At 46.0% G+C, this 21,637-nt stretch overlaps 1 protein-coding gene across 1 annotated transcript in view; it reads right to left on the reverse strand.

Moving 5' to 3' along the window:
* LOC120945167 (D-threitol dehydrogenase-like) overlaps window positions 1–21,637 on the reverse strand; it is an 86,276-nt gene that overhangs the window by 24,970 nt on the left and 39,669 nt on the right. Inside the window, exons 5-7 of the mRNA XM_040359076.1 lie at window positions 20,166–20,382; window positions 17,923–18,131; window positions 8,910–8,982 (exon numbers count right to left, since the gene is read on the reverse strand). Coding sequence (XP_040215010.1) covers window positions 8,910–8,982; window positions 17,923–18,131; window positions 20,166–20,382 — 499 coding nt within the window. The remainder of the gene's footprint in view (window positions 1–8,909; window positions 8,983–17,922; window positions 18,132–20,165; window positions 20,383–21,637) is intronic.

A 21,637-nucleotide genomic window follows, 5' to 3' on the forward strand; every position in this document is an offset into this window, starting at 1 on the left:
GACATAGATAGAGGTCCTCGGGTCGTCAGGCAGGCGCGGCAAAGATAAAGAGGAACACAGTTAATTCCATTTCTCAGTAGAGATAAACTGTTTGCACAATCAGAAGCTCCTGCCTTCATAAAGGAGTATGAGACGTGTGGCTACTTAGTTTCATCGAATACACTAAAATGAACAACATTACTACCCCTTTCATTATATCTTCCGAAAGTGAAGGTAATAGGTAAAGCCAAGTGTCAGTAGACCCTCTGTGTTGCCAGGTACAACAGAAAGTACAAATGCTAGACCAGTGTAAGTTCTCAGACAGTTGGTCAGCAGGAGCGTCCATTAAGGGCGCACGGGCGCTGCCCCCCCTTATTAATGTGTCCGGCCCCTTTCAGGACGCCGGATGCATGGATTCCAATGAGGGGGGGGGGGCTGTTTTTTTTTTAGCAGCTGATTAGAGCCAGAGGGCCAGATTCTCAAAAGAATTAAGCTGGTAATTCACACCGGCGTAATTCAAAAATCCCGCCGGCGTATCATTGTTTTGTATTCTCAAAACAAGATACGCCGGAATTAGGCTAGGATCCGACTGGTGTAAGTCACTTACACCGTCGGATCCTAAATGCAATACTACGCTGGCCGCTAGGTGGCGTTTACATCCATTTCAGCGTCGGATATGCAAATGAGCCGATACGCCGATTCCCGAACGTTTTTGCGCCGCTTCGCCGTAGTTTATGTCGTTTCCGTAAGCGTAGGGTTACCCCTGCTATATGAGGGGTAACCTTACGTCGGTCTGCCGTATGCCATGTTAAGTATGGCCGTCGGGAAAGCGTCGGGTTTTTTCGTCGTTTACGTAACTCGTCATGAATAGGGCTGTGCGTTAATTACGTTCACGTCGCAACCAATGTATTTGCGGCGTACTACGGAGCATGCGCAGTGGCCTACGTTTAAGGCCGGCGCATGCGCAATTCGTTCGGCACGGGGGCGCGCTTAATTTAAATACAAGCCGCCCCCTTTGAATTACGCTAAGCCATTTACACCACGCCGCCGCAAATTACGGAGCAAGTGCTTGGAGAATACGGCACTTGCTCGAGTAAGTTGCGGGGGCGTAGTGTAAATAGCTTACGCTACGCTACGCCGCAATGTACGAGAATCTGGCCCAGAGGTTCTAATGGGCTTCAAAATAGGGTGTCTCTTTGATGTCTCTTTGCTGGATTGGAATGTCTCTTTGCAGGAATGGGATGTCTCTTTGCTGAATATATTAGTTTTTTCGTTTTGGTGTTTTTTTTCGTTTTTCGTTTTCTTAGATCTGCTAGGGTAGGATAGATTAAGGAGGGGGTGGGGGGGCATTGAAAAGTAGGGCCACTACAGGAGGGTCAGGACGCTCTCTACATTGCAGATAGAGAAAGGAGCTGTGTGTTAGTGGGCGTCCTGACTCTCCTGCAGTCCAAGGGAGGGGGCGAGCACGACGCTCCACACCAGGGAGAAAGCCTTGTATTACGGTGTGGAGTTACAGACAGAAGAACAGGAAGTGAGGATTTTTTTTAGAAGAAATAAGGACATTTAAAAGCAAAATGGAAGGATGAGGTAAGTGAAGGAGGACTGCACTAAGGGAAAGGAAGCTATTTAGTGAAAAAAAAATTGTACCTTTACAAACCCTTTAAAAAGCCAACTTTCTTATGAACTCTAAGGCCTCGTACACACGAGGGGACATGTCCGCTGAAAACGGTCCGCGGACCGTTTTCATCGGACATGTCCGCTCGGAGATTTTGGTCTGATGGTTGTACACACCATCAAACCAAAATCCGCGCGGACAGAATACGCAGTGACGTGACAACGACGTGAAGGCAACATGTCGGCGACGATGACGCGGCGACGTGTGCGAACCCGGAAGTTAAATGCTTCCACGCATGCGTCGAATCACTTCGACGCATGCGAGGGCTTTCGGCCGAGCGGACATGTCCGGTGAGTCTGTACAGACGACCGAACATGTCCGACGGACAGGCTTCCAGCAGACATGTTTCTTAGCATGCTAAGAAATTTTTGTCCGCTGGAAACTGTCCGATCCGCCGGAAAATTGTCCGGTCGGCCGTACAGACGACCGAACATGTCCGCGGAAACTGGTCCGCGGACCAGTTTCAGCAGACATGTTCGGTCGTGTGTACGAGGCCTAAAGTATTTCCAAAAATGGAAAAATATTGCAGAAATCTCTTAATTTTCACCGAAATTTCAGGGAGATAAAAATTCTAAATGTAGTTTATCTTGATATACTAGCAGTCATTCCACATAGTGCCTAAAAAGTAACCTTTTTATTTTTTTTATTTTGGGGTATTGAGGTCCTTTAACCACAAGTTCGACTGGTTTCAATAGCCGATCTGTTTAAGTTAATGTTTTATTTCGCCTGCTCTGAAAACCACATAATTATTTCCACTTATAAATCCACCACCATTCCATCTTAAATCATTTACATACGGTTTTGCAAAAAAATATTGTCACTGCCACTTATTTTACAGTCTTCGTCCCGTGTATTTAAAATCGAAAGGAGGTGAAAAAAAAAAAATTAAAAGAGGAAAAAAAAAAAAAATCCTGTTTTTAATTACAAAATAGGACAGGTGGCGAGGACACTTAACCAAGGACTCGTAAGGCAATTATAAATGCATTTCTGAAGAAACATTTATAGTGGCTGCGCAATAAACGGCTCCGAATGGCTCCGAATGTCACACTGGGCACTGTAAAAATAAATGGTATTCCCAAGGAAAAATAAAAAAAAAAGGACTGCATATTTATATAACATTCAGCAGATGGATGTAATATTAACTTAGTGGTTTTGTGTTGTCGTTTTATTGCTACTCGATTTTCTTCCCCCTAACTTGGCAGCCCGGAGCGCTGTTTGATTTTTGGATATGGACAATGCTGAAACAGATGTCCAGACCAATAAAATAAATTCCTGAAGGGCTCGGCTTAATTTGTGTAATTGATCAATTTTTGTTCCGTGGTCCTCGGATCACCAGAAAGTAACTGCCTTCCAGATTAGCTCAGCGGTCGGGACTTTTCACCATATGTTACGATGGTTTATTGGCTGGCGCACGCTCGCTGCTGATACAGCAGCCCCTGGTTCAGGCACCTGTTGGCGACCGTAAAGAGGTTTAACAACTGGCATTCCAGTCTGGAGAGACGGGCTCAGAGTTACTAGACAAATATTGCACATAATTCTCGCTTAAAGTGCCAGTGTCTGTGTGCCCAGCCATCGCCTGGAAAGATTGTTTGAAGAAAAATGGGCAGATGCATGATGTGACGTGACCATAGAGGACTCAGGGTTCAATCATTTCTAAAGAGACCCTGGCATAGGGGAAGGAGAGAAAACTGCTGCTAGTAAGAAGATGAAATCACCTATACCTGAAACAGCTTTCCAAAGTCAAGTCATTTTAACAGGCACAGCTAAAAATAAAAAAGAAAGAAGGCTTATGTCGGAGCATGTAAAGGGGTGTTAGCACCCAGGGATGGACTGGCCATAGGGACTACAGGGAGTTTCCCGGTGGGCCGATGGCTCAGTGGGCCATTTTTTAAAACAGAGATGCTGCTTGGAGGACTTTTTTTAATGCCCTGGCAGCGCCTCAGTGTGAAAACACTCAGGCTTTCACACTGGGGCTGCAGCAGAAGCGTTTTTCAGTCGCTTTACAGGCGCTATTTTTAGCCCAAAAGCGCCTAAAAAACGCCTCAGTGTAAAAAGGGGTCCTACACTCACCCCCTCTTTTACACTCACACTCTTTTTCTTACACTCACCCCCCTCTCTCACCCACCCCCTCTCACCCCCTTTCCCTCAACCCTCCCCCTCTCTCTCATTCCCCTCTCTCTCACCCTCTCATGATATACAATAATGGATGTAGGGGCCTTTTGGTGGGCGTGATTTTCAGGGGGTTGGGGCAACATTTTATTGAATTAAAGTGGGCCGGTCTGGATGAAGTCCAGGGCCAAATTTTTGTCCCAGTCCAGCCCTGGTTAGCACCCAGGGGCGGACTGGCCATTCGGGCACTCGGGCACTGCCCGAGGGCCCCATGCCACTAGGGGGCCCTATCAGGGTTGCTAGCCTCAGTAAAACCAGGGATAGTATGTTTTTTGTAAAACTCTCCCTGAAATGTCCCTTACCGACATCCTTTTGGTCTATGCATGTGTATTCTGTTTGTAAGTATGTTGTGTGTGTATACTGTGTATGAATACTGTATGTGTGTGTGTATACTGTGTGGCCCCATAATCTATTGCCTGGGGGCCCCATAATCTCCTATTGGCTGGGGGCCCCATAATCTCCTATTTCCCGGGGGACCTACGAGTTGTCAGTCCGCCCCTGTTAGCACCATTCCCACCCATACCTCCCAACTTTTTGAGATGGGAACAAGGGACACCTATTAGCAAAAGTATGTAGACATAGGACCCACCCCCTGCCACATCCCCTTAAAGCGGAGGTCCAACTAAAATATATTAAAAGCCAGCAGCTACAAATACAGCAGCTGCTGACTTTTAATATATGGACACTTACCTGTCCAGGGGGCCTCGCTCAAAGATCGGCTGCTGCCGCCGCCATTGTCAGTAAGGGAATCATGAAGTGAAGCATTGCGGCTTCACTTCCTGGTTCCCTACTGTGCATGCGCGATTCGCACTGCGTGTCTTCACTGGTCCACGCTGTGTTCTGGGACCTGTGTGTCTCCCAGAAGACAGCGGGGGGGGAGACAGAGTAGGCGCCGAAAGTGGCGTAGATCGCCGAGGTGATCTATGCCAGGAAGTGGAAGAAAATACCTGTATTAGACAGGTATCTGCTCACCCCCCCCCCTGAAAGGTGCCAAATGTGACACCGGAGGGTTCCAAAAAGCAGAAGTTCCATTTTTGGGTAGAACTCCACTTTAACCGGTTAACGACCGGCTCACAAGTATATGAATGGCATGGCTGGGCAAAGTGACGTATATATACGTCACCTTGATATTCCCGCCATGCAGGCCCCGTGACCGTGCCCGTGGGGCACGCAGTTTCAATGTCCCCCGGTGTCCCGTGATCGGGTCACAGAGCTGCAGAACGGGAAGAGGCAAGTGTAAACAAGCATCTCCTCGTTCTGCCTAGTGACATTGACACTGATTGTCTGTTCCCTCTCAATTGGAGCAGCGATCAGTGATGTGTCGCTTGTAGCCACACCCCCTAACAGTTAGAATCACTCCCTAGGACAAACTTAACCTCTACCTCGCCCCTAGTGGTTCATTTCCAGTCACATTTACACAGTAATCAGTGCATTTTTATAGCACTGCTCGCTGTATAAATGTTAATGGTCCCAAAATAGCATCAAAAGTGTTCCATATGTCGGCCATAATGTCGCAGTCACGATAAAAATCGCTGATCGCTGCCATTACTAGTAAAAAAAAATATATTAATAAAAATGCCATAAAACAGTCCCCTATTTTGTAGACGCTATAACTTTTGCGCAAACCAATCAATACATGCTTATCGCTATTTTTTGGACCAAAAATATGTAGAATACGTATCGACCTAAACTGAGGAAAAACATTTATTTTTTTAATATTTTTGGGGGATATTTATTAAAGCAAAAAGTAAAAAATATTGAATTGTTTTCAAAATTGTCGCTCTACTTTTGTTTATAGCGCAAAAAATAAAAACCGCAGAGGTGATCAAATACCACCAAAAGAAAGCTCTATTTGTGGGAAAAAAAGGAAGCCAATTTTGTTTGAGAGCCACGTCGCATGACCGCGCAATTGTCAGCTAAAGCGACGCAGTGCCGAATCGCAAAAAGTGGCCTGGTTTTTGGCCAGCCAAATGGTCCGGGGCTGAAGTGGTTAAAGAAGAATTATGCATGAATTAAAAGATAAAAAGTGTATTTTATATACATCTATATGGATCAGACCAGGGGTCAAGTCCTGGGGAAAAAAGTGTGGGAACTCCCACCCAAGATCCACTCCCCCACCAAAAGAAAAAAATGATACGCTCATATGCGTAATTACTAAACCGCATTTTTTTTTTTTTTGATCCACTGTACCTTAGTAATCCTTTATGTTACTGGCCACTTCCTGTATATGGATTCATCGGGTAGTGTGCGGGTATTCTGTCACTTCCTCGATGCCGCAATGTCTCCTGGGAGCTTTTGTCATTGTTCCCAGGAGACATTGCGGAGGTCTGCCGCGAGTTATCGCGGGATTTAGAAAGAACTTTAAGCAAGTTCCAGCAAGTTCCAGACCTCCGCAATGTCTCCTGGGAACAATGACAAAAGCTCCCAGGAGACATTGCGGCATCGAGGAAGTGACGGAATACCCGCACACTACCCGATGAATCCATATACAGGAAGCGGCCAGTAACATAAAGGATTACTAAGGTTCGCCTGCCCCTGACAGTGACTCGAGCTGGGCATCGCGGCTTAGTGAACGATTGGCTCAGGCGGCTCGGCTGCTCTAGTCCTGCAAAGTGAACTGAGTTCCTGCTGTGAAAAAAGTGCAGGGACGCCGTTCCCAAACGTTCCTGCAGGACTTGAGCCCTGGATCAGACCAAAATGAGGGACATAGCTCCCAACTGTGCTGAGAAAAATGAAGTTCAATGCTTATGAGCATGTGTCGACTTGATTCTGAGCCTGCGTGGATTTTTGTCCGATGGACTTCTTTTTCTATCGTTTTTTTATCCATAGGAAACATTTTAAACATGTTCTATTTTTTTTCACCGATGGAAAACAAACCGATGGGGCCCACACACGATCGGTTTGTCTGATGAAAACACTCTGTTTTCATCGGACAAACCGATCGTGTGTACACGGCTTAAAGCCTCGTACACACGATCGGATTTTCTGCAGACAAATCGTAGGACTTTTGTCCGAAGAGCCTAAACATGTCTTGCATACAAACGACACACAATTGTTGGCCAACAAACCTGAAACTACGTGTTTTTTTAGATCTTTAGCGCCACTCTTTGGGCACCTTCTGCTAATGTTGTGTTTGGTGAGCATTGCTTCCAAGCATGTGTGTTTGTACTTTGGACTTTTGTCAGACAGACTTGTGTGAACACTATCGGAAAATCTGACAACACACAATTGTCCACGGAAAAGCATGCCATCCAACATTTGTCCGCGGAAAATCTGACAACAATTGCCCGATGGAGCCTGTCATCACACAATTCCAGACGGAAAATACGATCGTATGTACCCCAGCTTTGCAGATCTCATTTGTGACAAAAAAGTGCACACAACCTGACATTGAGAACGTCTATTGATGACGAAACGCGTCTGGGATGGCGTACACTGACATCACCGCGCTCACCATGAGGAGGAAGGGCTCCTATAGTGCCGGCCGGCATTTTGCTTTTAAAACACATTTGTTTGTAAGTACGATTTCTTTTATTTTATTAAACCTTTTATACGGAATTACGCTATGGTCCGTCTCTTCTCATCGCATATATGTACCGGGACCTTGCTTCTATGAGTTTCTAAGCTCACCATCGGACGTCTGCCCATTGAATCCCTGCTGTCTGGTGTTTCAACCCGTGGATGGAATTTATGCTCAATGCTCATTTGCCTGTTGGTTCCGGTAAGCGGTGGTCTCTTCACAGAAGTCCAATTCACGGTGGTACTGTTCTGTCCTGTCTGTTGGCTCTGATTCTACATATTTGGGACTCTTTTTGTATCTACTACCATATCCATTCATTTAGATCTGGGATTTAAACAGGACTTTTTCCTTGACATTTAATGCTAGCATTTGGTTGCCAGCTTTTATTGGCGCTGTCAGGCCCGGATTTCCCACAAGGCCACTGAGGCCAGGCCTTGGGGTGGCAGGGCGCCAAGGGGCGGCAGTGGCATGGATTCCTCCGACGCCCGTAACATACAGTTAAGGGCGGTAAGTTATGGGGCAATCCGCTCGCTCGTTAACAAGTGATTGCGGCGATGTAGCCGAAATCACTTCTAAAATGTGTTCTCCCGTCCGTCCTCCCCTCCCCCGCCCCCCACCCCACATACCTCTCTCTGCTGGCTCTGTCTTCGGAACTCCATCCTCCCCCCGGCCACAGAGTCTGTCGCCTGTCCCTGCTGCCGATGTACACAGTGAGAGGGGAGAGCTGTGCTCTTCCCATCTCAGCTGTGACAGTTCTAGCACAGTGCTAGGACTCCTGTTTTGGAGGTGACAGGGTCAATAAAGAGAACCTGTCACCTCCAATTGCTATCACACAGGGAATTGTTTTCTCCTGTATGATAGCAAAAAAGTGAAAAAAAAATTATAAAAAAATAAATAATAAGAAATAATAATTAAATTAATAAAATAAAAAAGTAATTAAAAAGTAAAGAATAAGAAAAATAATAAAAAAATTATACAAAAAAAAAAAGTAAGCGACAAGCTACAAATAAATAAAAAAAGTGATAAAAAAGTAAAGAAAAAAAAAATTGAACTAACCGCGCCGCCTCTGCTATCCAGTTGCCATTCTCCATTGATTTGGGGAGGAGGGGGGGGGGGAGTTCGGTGTGTGGGGAGGGTGTGCATTGCGGAACCTGGCCCTGGGGCGGCAGGGAGAGCAATTTCATTTTCTATTATGTTGTTTTGTGTTTATCTCATCAAATTGCTGCCTTTGATCTTCATTGATGATTTCTAATTTATTTGTTGTTTAGCGCAGTTTTTCCTTTTGCAACCTGACATCGTTGTCTTCTGAATGGGAGTTCTCCTTTAATTTATGTAAATGTATGTAAATGAGTCATACTATTAACAAGAGCCTTCCACTTCTGACAGTCATACAGGTGCGTCACTCAGCGTCGGGTTAAGTAGGCCAAACTGTTTGCTAATATATCTTTTGACCTGATATAAAGTGTCAGTGATTTACTACTTTCTGAATTCTTAATTAAATCAGATGGCATGATTACTAATTAAACAACCAATGTTAAATCCCACCTGTCAGCTCTCATCACTCACCTATTAAACTTGCCATGGACGCCGTGTTAATTATCTTCCCGTAGCCTTGACTCAGCATTACACGGCCTGCAGCCTATGGAGGCAAGACGGAAAAGTGAGATTGCAGAGCGCTCACAATGACATAATAATCGTAAATGGAAATGTTAAAAAAGAATATGTTCATTTTTTTTTTAATTACACGATAAATTCCAATACTTAACCACTTCAATACCGGGCACTTACGCACCTTCCTGCCCAAGCCAGTTTTCAGCTTTCAGCGCTGTCGCAATTTGAATGACAATTGCGCGGTCATGCTACACTGAAATTTTTATCATTTCGTTCACAGAAATAGAGCTTTCTTTTGGTGGTATTTGATCACTTCTGCAATTTGTATTTTTTGTGCAACAACCAAAAAAATACAGATAATGTGGAAAAAAATAAAGGGGCAGATCCACATAGAATTAGATCGGAGCAACGTATTAGAGATACGCTACGCCGCTGTAACTTACTTTTGGCTGGTTCGAATCCTGGAAGAATTTGCGCCGTAAGTTACGGCGGGGTAGTGTATCTCAAGCGGCGTTACGGCGCGGAATTCAAATCGGTGATTAGGGGGCGTATTTCATTTAAATAAAGCGCGACCACGCGCCGAATGAACTGCGCATGCTCCGTTTCTAAATTTCCCGCCGTGCATTGCGCTAAATGACTTAATTGTTTTTAACTTAGACGTGATTTACGTCCATCCCGATTCACGGACGACTTAATTAATTAATTCAAATTTCAACGCGGGAACGACGGCCATACTTAACATGGCAATTCTAACTATACGCCACAAAACAGTAGCTTTAACTATACGCCGGAAAAAGCCGACTAGAGACGACGTAAGAGAATGCGACGGCCGCGCGTACGTTCGTGGATCGTCGGAAATAGCTAATTTGCATACCCGACGCAGAAAACGACGTGAACGCCACCCAGCGGACGCCAAAGTATTGTATCTTAGATCCGAAAGGCGTACGAGGACGTACACCTGTCGGATCTAACCCAGATGCCGTCGTATCTTGGTTTGAGGATTCAAACTAAAGATACAACGCGGGAAATTTGAAAGTACGCCGGCGTATCAGTAGATACGCCGGCGTACTCTGTCTGTGGATCTGCCCCAAAGTTTTTATTTTTTTCTGTTAAATTTTTTTTGTAAATAAGTAAGTTTTCTTCTTCATTTACGGGCACTGATATGGCTGCACTGATGGGAACTGATAAGGCGGCACTGATGGGCACCAATGAGGTGGCACCAATGAGGGGCGCTGATGATGGTCACTGATAGGCGGCACTGATGGCAGGGCTGTCTTAATGAGAGGGCACACCTGGGCACTGCCCAGGGGCCCCAGCTGCATGGGGGGCCCCTGCACTTTCCCCAAAGCAGCTGGTCCTTGAGCTCACGCTGCCCTGAGGGTTCAGCAGGGTTGGGGTGTGAGAGGAAGAAGCAGCACAGGGAGCCAATGGCTCAGATTCACAGAGTGTGGGCGCACATTACGCCACCGTAGAGTAACCAATGCACGCTACGCCAACGCGAGAGAGGCAAGCAATGCCATTCAGCAAGCCAGTGCTCCCAACGCTGCGCCAGCGTGGCGTGGGATTCGAAGGCGTACGCCTGCATAAGTGGAAGTGGGCGTGACCCATGCAAATGAGGCATGACCCCATGCAAATGATGGTCCGAGCGCCAGACAGATACGTATCACGAACTGCGCATGCGCCGTGACGTGGACGCATCCCCCTGCGCCTGCTCACAACCACGTCGGAACAACTGCCTAAACTACGCCGGATCACTGCGTACGGCGTGAACGTAACCTACGCCCAGCCAGACACACGTCCAACGTAAAATACGCCGGCTTGTGTTCCCTGGTGCAGACCTTTGCATATCTGCTGAGGGGTTGCACCTCCTTTATGGGGAATAACTTTACGCCGGACGTACAACTTACGCGCACCTCGCGTAGCCTGCGTCGGGCGCACGCAGGTTCGTGAATCGCCGTTTTTTTCCTCATTTGCATGTTTGAATGGCTAATCAATGGGAGCGGCACCATGCACCCAGCCTAAATGTGCACCCACCTTACGCCGGCGTTAAGCAAGCTACGTCGGCGGGGTGTAGTCTGGTTTTAGGCGCATATCTGTTTGTTGGTCAGGCGCACAGATACGGCGGCGCACATTTGCACTTACGTCGGCGTAACTTGTTATACGTCGGCGTAAGTGCTTTGTGAATCTGGGCCAATCTGTACATGTGCTGATATGAAGCATAAGGGTAGGAAGAGAAAGCGGAGTGACAGAGAGATGAGCTACTTCTCTGATTTATGTCCAATCCCATTCTGGGGTGGGTCCAGGATGACCTGGGCTCAGAGGATGTGGGCTATCTGTGGCTGACCATTAGACTGAGGACATCCAGTGGCAGAAAAAAGTACTGCGGGGGGGAAATGAAAAGCTGTCTTTGATATTTTATATCTTAATGGCTATTCATTTTTTTTTCTTGTTGGCTAGAGTTCTTATTGTGGCCCGGATTCAGAAACAAATTACGTCGGCGTATCTATTCTAGCATGCGCCGGCGTATCTTCTTTCTGTATTCAGAAAGCAAGATACGCCAAAATTTGGCTAAGATACGACAGACGTAAGTCTCTTACGCCGTCGTATCTTAGTTGCATATTTACGCTAGCCGCTAGGTGGCGCTTCTGGAGATTTACGCGTAGAATATGCAAATTAGGTAGATACGCCGTTTCAGAAACGTACGTCTGCCCGCCGCATTTTTTTACGTTGTTTACGTAAGGCTTTTTCCGGCGTAAAGTTACCCCTACTATATGAGGCGTAGCCAATGTTAAGTATGGACGTCGGGCCAGCATCAAATTTTGCGTCGTTTGCGTAAGTCGTTCGCGAATAGGGCTTTGCGTAAGTTACGTTCACGTCGAAACCAATGAGGCTTTGCGGCGTAATTTGGAGCATGCGCACTGGGACACGTCCACGGACGGCGCATGCGCCGTTCGTTAAAAACGTCATTTACGTGGGGTCACACTGAATTAACATAAAACACGCCCCCATCTTCCTATTTTGAATTAGGCGGGCTTACGCCGGCCCTCATACGCTACGCCGCCGTAACTTAGGGCGCAGGTTCTTTCTGAATACAGAACCTGCCTCACTAGGTTACGGCGCCGTAGCGTATCTGAGATACGCTACGCCCGCACAAAGTAACGCCGGGCTTTCTGAATCCGGGCCTTAATGTTTTGCTTTATTTTCAGACTCAAGAGGCAACTCCAAGATGGCGATCGCCTGCCAAAGCAAGGATTGGCCCTGCAGCCAAACCAGAAGATGTTAGCCGCGTGTAATCTGAAATCATTTATTTATTTTTTTGGAGTTCCCTTCTAAAAATAAATGAACAGCAGCAACTGTTAATTGCAATTTAGCTTATGAGAACCTCACATATTCCTTTGAAATCAGTGGCAGCCAATCCTGCGCTATATATTTATCAATGAAAGAAAGGGGGGAAAAAAAAGGAAATCTTCAAATTAATTAGCAGTTTCAGTTGTTAATCCTAATTAATGATTAGGCAACGGCACAGAAAGGCCACACTTCAAAGTGTAGTTAAAGTATTAATTTACTTAGCGTTGGAGAGGCAATGAATTAGACCATTAATACTTCAGATGTGTGGCTTTTTCAAAGTGGACCCCACCCGATAACACTTAAGGGTTCAGTTATCAGTACCGCATTAATTAACTGAAGCCTCTTAGCAAATTATTCATTATTCTTCGTGCCAGTTATGCCCAGCAGTGGATCCTTGAAGAAAACAAACTAGTATTTCTCACTGCATTAGGAACTGTTGTCAAGCCTCAGTTGTGACAAGGGCCATTCCCAGAATCCTTTGCAGCTCGTTAAATGTAGAATATTCCTTCCCGTGGATGGAGCTGATCCACATGGCCACATGTTTGGCAGCATGGCTGCATGGGATTTGCCCCATGGTATTAGATCCCTGTGGCACCGTTTCTGTATACAGTTAAACCCCCGGATTACGAGCATAATCCGTTCCTGGAGTATGCTCGTAATCCAAAGTACTCGCTTTGAATTGCTGGGATGGGAAACTTTTCCCATTGAAGTCAATGGAAACGAAAATGATTTGTTCCGCATTGACTTCAATGGGATGCAATACCAGGGATGGACTGGCCATTGGGACTACAGGGAGTTTCCCGGTGGGCCGATGGCTCAGTGGGCCAGCTTCAGTGACAGCGGACCGCCGCCCCCCTATGCTCCTCTGTCTCTCCCTTCCCGCAGCGCTCACCTCCTCTCCCTCCCCGCAGCGCTCACCTGGGGGGGAACAAAGAAGCAGGGGGAGGACCAGAGGAGCAGGGACGACGACAAAGGAGCATGGGGGAGGGGACAGACAGTTGACTCGACAGCTATGGCCTGGGAGTTTCTCACTTCTGCCTAATCTTGTCCCATAAGGGGGGGCACCAAACTGATTCTTTGCTACGGGTGAAATAATGTCTAACTTCCCCACTGGTACTTCTTATAAGAGTACCAGTACCAGCGGTTCTACTCTAATAAAGTAGAATGGCTAGTGAAGGGGGAGAGGGGGCTTGGGTGGCCAGGCGGGGAGGGGGGGTGCGGGAGTTGTCCGGCCACCATGGGAGAGACCTGTCAAAGTGGGCCAGTCTGGATGAAGTCCAGGGCCAGATTTGTGTCCCAGTCCAGCCCTGTGCAATACCCAATGCGGCCAGAGGTGGGGGGGGGGGGGCGCCAGAGAGAGCCGAAAACAGACTAAAAAGGCCCGAGGACACTTCGGCTCATTTCCTGCGCCCTGGTACCTCAGGCCAAATTAGGTACTGCAGGCCAATGTTCAGCTTTTCTCGGCTCCTGCGCCCCCCGTATTTTGGACAAAATTAGGTACTGCAGGCCTTTTTAGCTTGAATTCTGCTCGTCTCGCAAACCGAGTCAGAATTTAAAAAAAAAGTTGCTCGCTTATCAAAACGCTCTTAAACCAAGTTACTCTTAAACCGAGGTTCCACTGTACAGGACTTTGGGAACATTCATAGGTCTGTTTGGTTGTTTGATCAGATGAGAGACAGTTGACTTTATCTTTTGGCTTTGCTTGCTGTGCCTGCCAAGTGTAAAAGTCACAACTTTCTTAAAAAATACCCAGTGCGGGTGCCAGTACACTGTTGGGTCCTGAAGAAGTGGACCTGTTTTTCAATGAAACGCGTAGACTTATAGACTGGCTTGCTATTACGTATCAACTGGAAAATGGAGGCTATGATTGCAATGCATTCATGTTTGCATATTTTTTTAATTAGGTGCTTTATATACTTCCTTTTTTGTTGAATGTGCTTTTAGTATTTTTGTATGAAATTAATAATTATTATTATTATTATTATTATTATTATTATTATTATTATTATTATTAATCATTTTATTGTTTTCATACAAACAAACCAAAAGCAATTCTATTATATTTTATATGTTGTACAAAAAAAATTATAATAATAATAAATTATTATTATTATTTTTTTTCATTATTATTAATATTATTATTAATTTCATACAAAAATACTAAAAGCAAATATATACTATTTTAATATGTTGTACAAATAATAATAATAATTTTTATTATTTGTAGACAAAAAAGGAATTGTGGGACTTTTTTTTGTCTACATGTACCCGGGATGGAGGCACTTTAACTGTGCTTCATTTAAGCACTTCAGCCCTGGAGCATTTGGCTGCCCATTGACCGGGCCATTTTTTGCAATTCGGCACTGCGTCGCTTTAACTGTCGTGCGACGTGGCTCCCAAACAAAATTTACATCCTTTTTTTTGCCACAAATAGAGCTTTCTTTTGGTGGTATTTGATCACCTCTGCGGTTTTTAGTTTTTGCGCTATAAAAAAATTAGAGCGACAATTTTGAAAAAAAATGAATATTTTTTACTTTTCACCATAATAAATATCCCCCAAAAATATATATAAAAAAAAAAATCTCAGTTTAGGCCGATACGTATTCTTCTACATATTTTTCGTAAAAAAAAAAATCGCAATAAGCGTTTATTGATTGTTTTTTTTTACTACTAATGGCGGCGATCAGCGTTTTTTTTTCGGTACTGCGACATTGTGGCGGACACTTCGGACACTTTTGACACATTTTTGGGACCATTGGCAATTTTATAGCGATCAGTGCTATAAAAATGCATTGATTACTATAAAAATGCCACTGGCAGGGAAGGGGTTAACACTAGGGGGTGGGGAAGGGGTTAAGTATGTTCACTGGGTGTGTTCTATCTGTAGGGGGGGTGGACTTACTAGGGGAAATGACTGATCGCTGTTCATACATTGTATCAACAGACGGTCAGGCATTTCTCCCACTGACAGGACCGGGAGCTGTGTGTTAGTGTGCTAGTGGCCGCTTCGCGAGGCGACGTAGAGCTACGAGCTCTCGTGCAGGAGAGCCGACCTGCCGCCGCCGGCGAGTGGTCGGCATGTAGTTAAGGAGGGGTGGCTCCCCTCCAGTCCACCTGCCCTCATCTATCCATCATAATGCATGTGTCTCCATTGTGGGGACGCTCATAGTTTAGTGTTAGGACCACAGATTGCAGGGTGCCTTGGCGTGGCTCACGCATGCGTTTGCAAATGCGTGCGGACAAAACCCTTGTTTTTAACGCATACTGTTAGACGGGTTAATTGGTTGTTCTGCGAGCTGGTCGGTAAGTAGGCTTGGTCGTTCCCTGGGCATTCCCCAGGTTTTGTTGTTTTATATATTTGTAAAAGCCTGAAGGAGAAACATTGGGGTGGATTCAAGAAGAAATTGCGCCTGTGTAACCATAGGTTACATAGGTTACACAGCGCAATTGCTTACTTGCCCCGGCGTAATTGATTCAGGAACCCCGTTACGCCGACTGCAGCCTAAGATCTGCGCGGCATAAGGCTCTTATGCCCGCATATCTTAGGCTGCATTCTAGCGATGGCCGCTAGGTGGCGTTCCCGTTGTGCTCAGTGTATAGTATGCAAATTGCATACTAACACCGATTCACAACGTTGCGCGAGCCCTGCGTACGCAATTTACGTCGTTTACGTACGGCGGTTTTCGCGCAAGGCCATGTTACGTATACGCGTCGTTCCCGCGTCGCGAAATTTGAATTTTACGTAGTTTGCGTAAGTGAATCGTGAATGGCGCTGGACGCCATTCACGTTCACTTTGAAGCAAATGACGTCCTTGCGACGTCATTTGCCGCAATGCACGTCGGGAAACTTTCCCGACGGGGCATGCGCTCTACGCTCGGCGCGGGAACGCGCCTAATTTAAATGATTCCCGCCCCCTACGGGATCATTTAAATTGCGTGCTCTTGCGCTGGGCATTTTGCCGGCGCGCCCGCGCAATTTACGGAGCTTATGCTCCGTGAGTCGAGGGCAGCACAAAAAAATTGCGGGGGCGCAGGGCAAAATCGTTGCCCTGCGCCTCCGTAAAGAATGCGCAAATCTCTTTGAATCCGGCCCACTGATTTTTACCCTAAAATGCTGAAATAGTTAAATAGTCTTTTCTGCCTTAACCACTTGCCGCCCGCCAATGACAAATTGACGTCGGCAAAGTGGTTGTGGAATCCTGACCGGACGTCATATGACATCCTCAGGATTCTGAGCCGCTGCGCGCCCCCGGGGGCGCGCGTTGCGGCGATCGTTGTTGCGGGGTGTCAGTCTGACACCCTGCAACACCGATCTCGGTAAAGAGTCTCTAACGGAGACTCTTTACCACGTGATCAGCCGTGTCCAACCACGGCTGATCACGATGTAAACAGGAAGAGCCGTTGACAGATCTTCCTCACTCGCGTCTGACAGACGCGAGTAGAGGAGAGCCGAACGGCGGCTCTCCTGACAGGGGGGGTTCGCGCTGATTGTTTATCAGTGCAGCCCCCCTCGGATCGCCACACTGGACCACCAGGGAAGCCCACCCTGGACCACCAGGGAAGGGCAAACTGAAAAAAATGCCGGAAAAAAAATAAAATAAAATGCTACAAAAAAAAAAAAGTCTGGAAAAAAAAAACATAAAAATAAAATAAAAGATGCCAATCAGTGCCCACAAATGGGCACTGACTGGCAACATAGGTGCTGCCCCACAGTGTCCATCAGTGCCACCCCACAGTGTCCATCAGTGCCACCCCACAGTGCCCATCCATGCCCAGTGCCCATCTGTGCCACCCATAAGTGCCACCCATGAGTGCCCATCTGTGCCGCCTATGAGTGCCCAGTGTCGCTCATGAGTGCCCATCAGTGCCGCCCATGAGTGCCCATCAGTGCCGCCAATGTGTGCCCATCAGTGCCGCCCATGTGTGCCCATCAGTGCCGCCTATGTGTGCCCATCAGTGCCGCATACCAGCGCCGCCAATCAGTGCCACCTTATCTGTGCCCGTCAGTACTACCTCATCGATGTCCATCAGTGCCATCTCATCAGTGCCGCCATATCAGTGCCCGTAATTGAAAGAGAAAACTTACTTATTTACAAAAAAATTAACAGAAAAAAATAAAAACGTAATTTTTTTTCAAAATTTTTTGTCTTTTTTTAGTTGTTGCGCAAAAAAAAATCGCAGAGGTGATCAAATACCACCAAAAGAAAGCTCTATTTGTGGGGAAAAAAGGACGCCAATTTTGTTTGGGTACAGTGTAGCATGACCGCGCAATTGCCATTCAAAGTGCGACAGTGCTGAAAGCTGAAAATTGGCTTGGGCGGGAAGGTGCGTAAGTGCCCTGTATGGAAGTGGTTAACTAGAGAACGTTCTGAAAAAGTTTCTATTTTTTGTTGGTGGGGTTGTCTTTCCTATATGGACCTTTTCCATTTGCTAGTTATAAATTGATCTGAGCAGTTGCCAAATTTGCTTTATTGGGCGACCAACAAAAAAAAGATAAAACTAATTATACAAAATAAAAGTAATCCCCCAATCATATTTGACTCCACCGCCCTCCGGAAACCTTCTAATTGGACCTCTCAGTTCTGCTATAACATGTCTTAATAAGCTCCAGAGAACACACCTGACAACATATGAAGAGGCCGCGCAGGTTCACGTTAAACGTTTTGTCCCATTCCTCCAGGGTGGTATCTTCGCTCGCCGAATTCATGTTAATTCCCGCGTTATTACACGCAATGTCAATTCTCCCCCAATTAGCCACAATCGCGTCCACCACTCTTTTCACATCTTCTTCTTTGCTAATATCGGCTGCCATGGCAACGGAATTTATGCCTGCAAAATAATTCCACCAGAAAAATTAGCTGAGTTGGTTTTTTTTTTTTTTCTGCATTTTAAATGGACAGGTAATTAATGACAGACATTTATAAATATGCGGGCAATTGCTTTAATATTGGAATCAACAGCTACAATGTGTCCTTAATCAACATACTAAGTAGCAGAATATATTTATATATATATATTTTTTTCTGTACTGAATTTCAATAAATGATGTTCTTCGTTTATTGGTATATGTCGCCACCTAGTGTCAATTTAAGAGATTGCACTTTTGCAGTCACATCTCTCTGTATGCTTGTTATGTATTCCCATTCACACATCATTATTAAAAATAATAAAAAAAATAATAATAATTCTTACCTTTCTAGGCATTTTCAGAGCAGACCTCAGGTAGGCTGTGAGCTACTCTGAACAATTTGAAATGAGAGGAAACTCAATCTATCCCCCATTAACATTCAATGCAGAATGTCCCCTTTCTAGCCTTTAAAGCGGGAGTTCACCCATAAAAAAAATTTCCCCTTAGATTCCTGTTCGTTTTGTCTAGGGGAATCGGCTAGTTGTTTTAAAATATGAGCCGTACTTACCGTTTTCGAGATGCATCTTCTCCGTCGCTTCCGGGTATGGGTCTTCGGGAGCGGGCGTTCCTTCTTGATTGACAGTCTTCCGAGAGGCTTCCGACGGTCGCATCCATCGCGTCACTCGTAGCCGAAAGAAGCCGAACGTCGGTGCGGCTCTATACTGCGCCTGCACACCGACGTTCGGCTTCTTTCGGAAAATTGTGACGCGATGGATGCGACCGTCGGAAGCCTCTTGGAAGACTGTCAATCAAAATAGGAACGCCCATTCCCGCAGCCCATACCCGGAAGCGGCGGACAAAAAGATGCATCTCGTAAACGGTAAGTACTGCTCATATTTTAAAACAACTAGCCGATTCCCCTAGACAAAACGAGCATCAATCTAAGGGAAAAAAGTGCAAAATCCAGATTCAGACAAACAGACAGATATCTCACCGCTCCAGGTGAGCCCCGTGAGCAATCAAGGGTTGTTGAACCACCAAGGTGCTGGCAATGCTGATGATAGCAAATAAATGGACGAGAACTGGACAGCCGCACTCCAAAATCACTTAAAAAAGTTGTCTTTTTATTTTTCAACTGCACAAACAGTCACTGCAAACCAACAAGATACAGTATGGCCGACGCGTTTCGCACTTACAGTCAGTGCTTAGTCATGGCTAAGCACTGACTGCAAGTGCGAAACGCGTCGGCCATACTGTATCTTGTTGGTTTGCAGTGACTGTTTGTGCAGTTGAAAAATAAAAAGACAACTTTTTTAAGTGATTTTGAAGTGCGGCTGTCCAGTTCTCGTCCATTTATTTGCTAAGGGGAAAAAGTGTTATGTACGGGTGAACCCCCGCTTTAACCACTTTAGCCCTGGAAGGTTTTACCCCCTTCCTGACCAGACCATTTTTTTGTGCCTCGCCTTAACTGATAATTGTGACGCTGTACCCCCAAAAAATTATGTCCTGTACCATTTCACAGTTCGCACTGCGATCTGCAAACAGATCTGGGGGTGTCATTAACTTTGCATTGACACACGCATCGGTTCACAGAGGGCAGTCACATATATGGTTCAGTGACACCATAGCAGGGGCGGACTGACCATTGTGGCACTCGGACACTGCCCGAGGGCCCCATGCCACTAGGGGGCCCCATCAGGGTTGCCAGGCTCAGTAAAACCAGGGACAGTATGTAAAAATCTGTGTTTTTTTTCAATCTGTCCCTGATATGTCTCAAACCGACATGCTTTTGATATGAAAATCCTGAGATTTTAGCTGCCCCGCCTCTGCACTGCCTCCTGGCGTGGTGGCCATCTGTAAGCCCAGGGGCCCCATAATCTTCTATTGCCCGGGGGCCCCATGAGTTGTCAGTCCGCCCCTGCACCATAGTGCAATGTTGCTCTGAAAATGACAGATGCATGTAACATAGATAATACCAAATGATCAATGATACAGTATATACAAAAATCACATACCTTTCAAATGCAGCTCATGTGCCACAGCCTCAGCCTTTTCCAAGTCCATATCCACAATGGCCACCTTAGCACCCGCTTCTCCTAGAGCGTGGCCAAAAGCTCGTCCAATACCCTGACCTCCTCCGGTCACATAGGCGACCTTGCCATCCAGCCGCAAGCGGTCCAATATACCGTGCCCCCCAAACCCTCGAAAAACATCATCTTCCACTATTCCTTTCTACATGAAAAAAAAAAATTACTGAAATATGAATCCAATTATGTCTAATGTATTTCTGCTTTCTCAGCATTTTCAATCTATTCACCACAATTTACGTAGCAAAGCCTAGTGTTTTTTCTAAAGCTAAATTCTAGGAAATATAGGCCTGGATTCACAAAGGAGTTACGACGGCGTATCTCGAGATACGCCGTCGTAACTCTGAGTGTGAGGCGTCGCATCTCTGCGCCTGATTCATAGAATCAGATACGCCTCACAGCTGCCTAGATACGAGCGGCGTAAGTCTCTTACGCCGTCATATCTTAGGGTGCATATTTACGCTGGCCGCTACGGGCGCTTCCATATATTTCCACGTAGAATATGCTAATTAGCTAGATACGCCGATTCACGGACGTACGTGTGCCCGGCGTATCAAGATACGTCATTTACGTAAGGCGTCGGACCGGCGTAAAGTTACCCCTCATAAAGCAGGGGTAAGTCATGTAAGGTATGGATGTCGGAAACGTCCGAACAGCGTCGTATTTTACATCATTTGCGTAAGTCGACCGTGAATGGGGCTGGGCGTAGGTTACGTTCACGTCGCCTAAGCATTGAGCGGGCGTAATTTATTTTAAAAATTCGACGTGATACTGAGCATGCGCCGTTCGATAAAAGCGTCATTTACGTGGGGTCACAAAACATTCACATACAACACGCCCCCTACCAGCCTAGTTTGAATTAGGCGGGTTTACGCCGTGCCAGATACACTACGCCGCCGTAACTTAGAGCGGAAGTTGTCTCTGAATACGGGACCTGCCGCTCTAAGTTATGGCGGCGTAGTGTATCTGAGATACGCTACGCCCGCCTAAAGATAGGCGCTTTTTTGAGAATCTGGGCCTCAATCTTCATTAAAATATATTTCTCAATAGCTACAGAGAAAATAAATCTGCTTTGAGTGCACACAATGCCTTGTCAATCCCAGATATTGTGTGTAAAGTGTGGAAGTGTCTGCGCTGTAAGAAACCTGAACTGGGGAAGGGACAAGGGAGGGGTGAGTGGACGGAAGTCCGTGGGCCAGTGGGATAATGGATGTATAGACACAGTGGAGGTGACCCACAATGAAAAAGGAAATATGTGTGGTCTGGCCTAAATAGTGTGGCAAAAAACACATAAAAACTCTTGTCACTAATAAGTGAACATTTCAAACAAATAAACTCTTTGAGGTGAATGGTGAAAAATGAACATATAAAATGAGCGGAGCTCAAACAAAAGTGGTAAA

This window comes from Rana temporaria, chromosome 7 (genome assembly GCF_905171775.1).
Source record: "Rana temporaria chromosome 7, aRanTem1.1, whole genome shotgun sequence".
Taxonomy (NCBI): domain Eukaryota; kingdom Metazoa; phylum Chordata; class Amphibia; order Anura; family Ranidae; genus Rana; species Rana temporaria.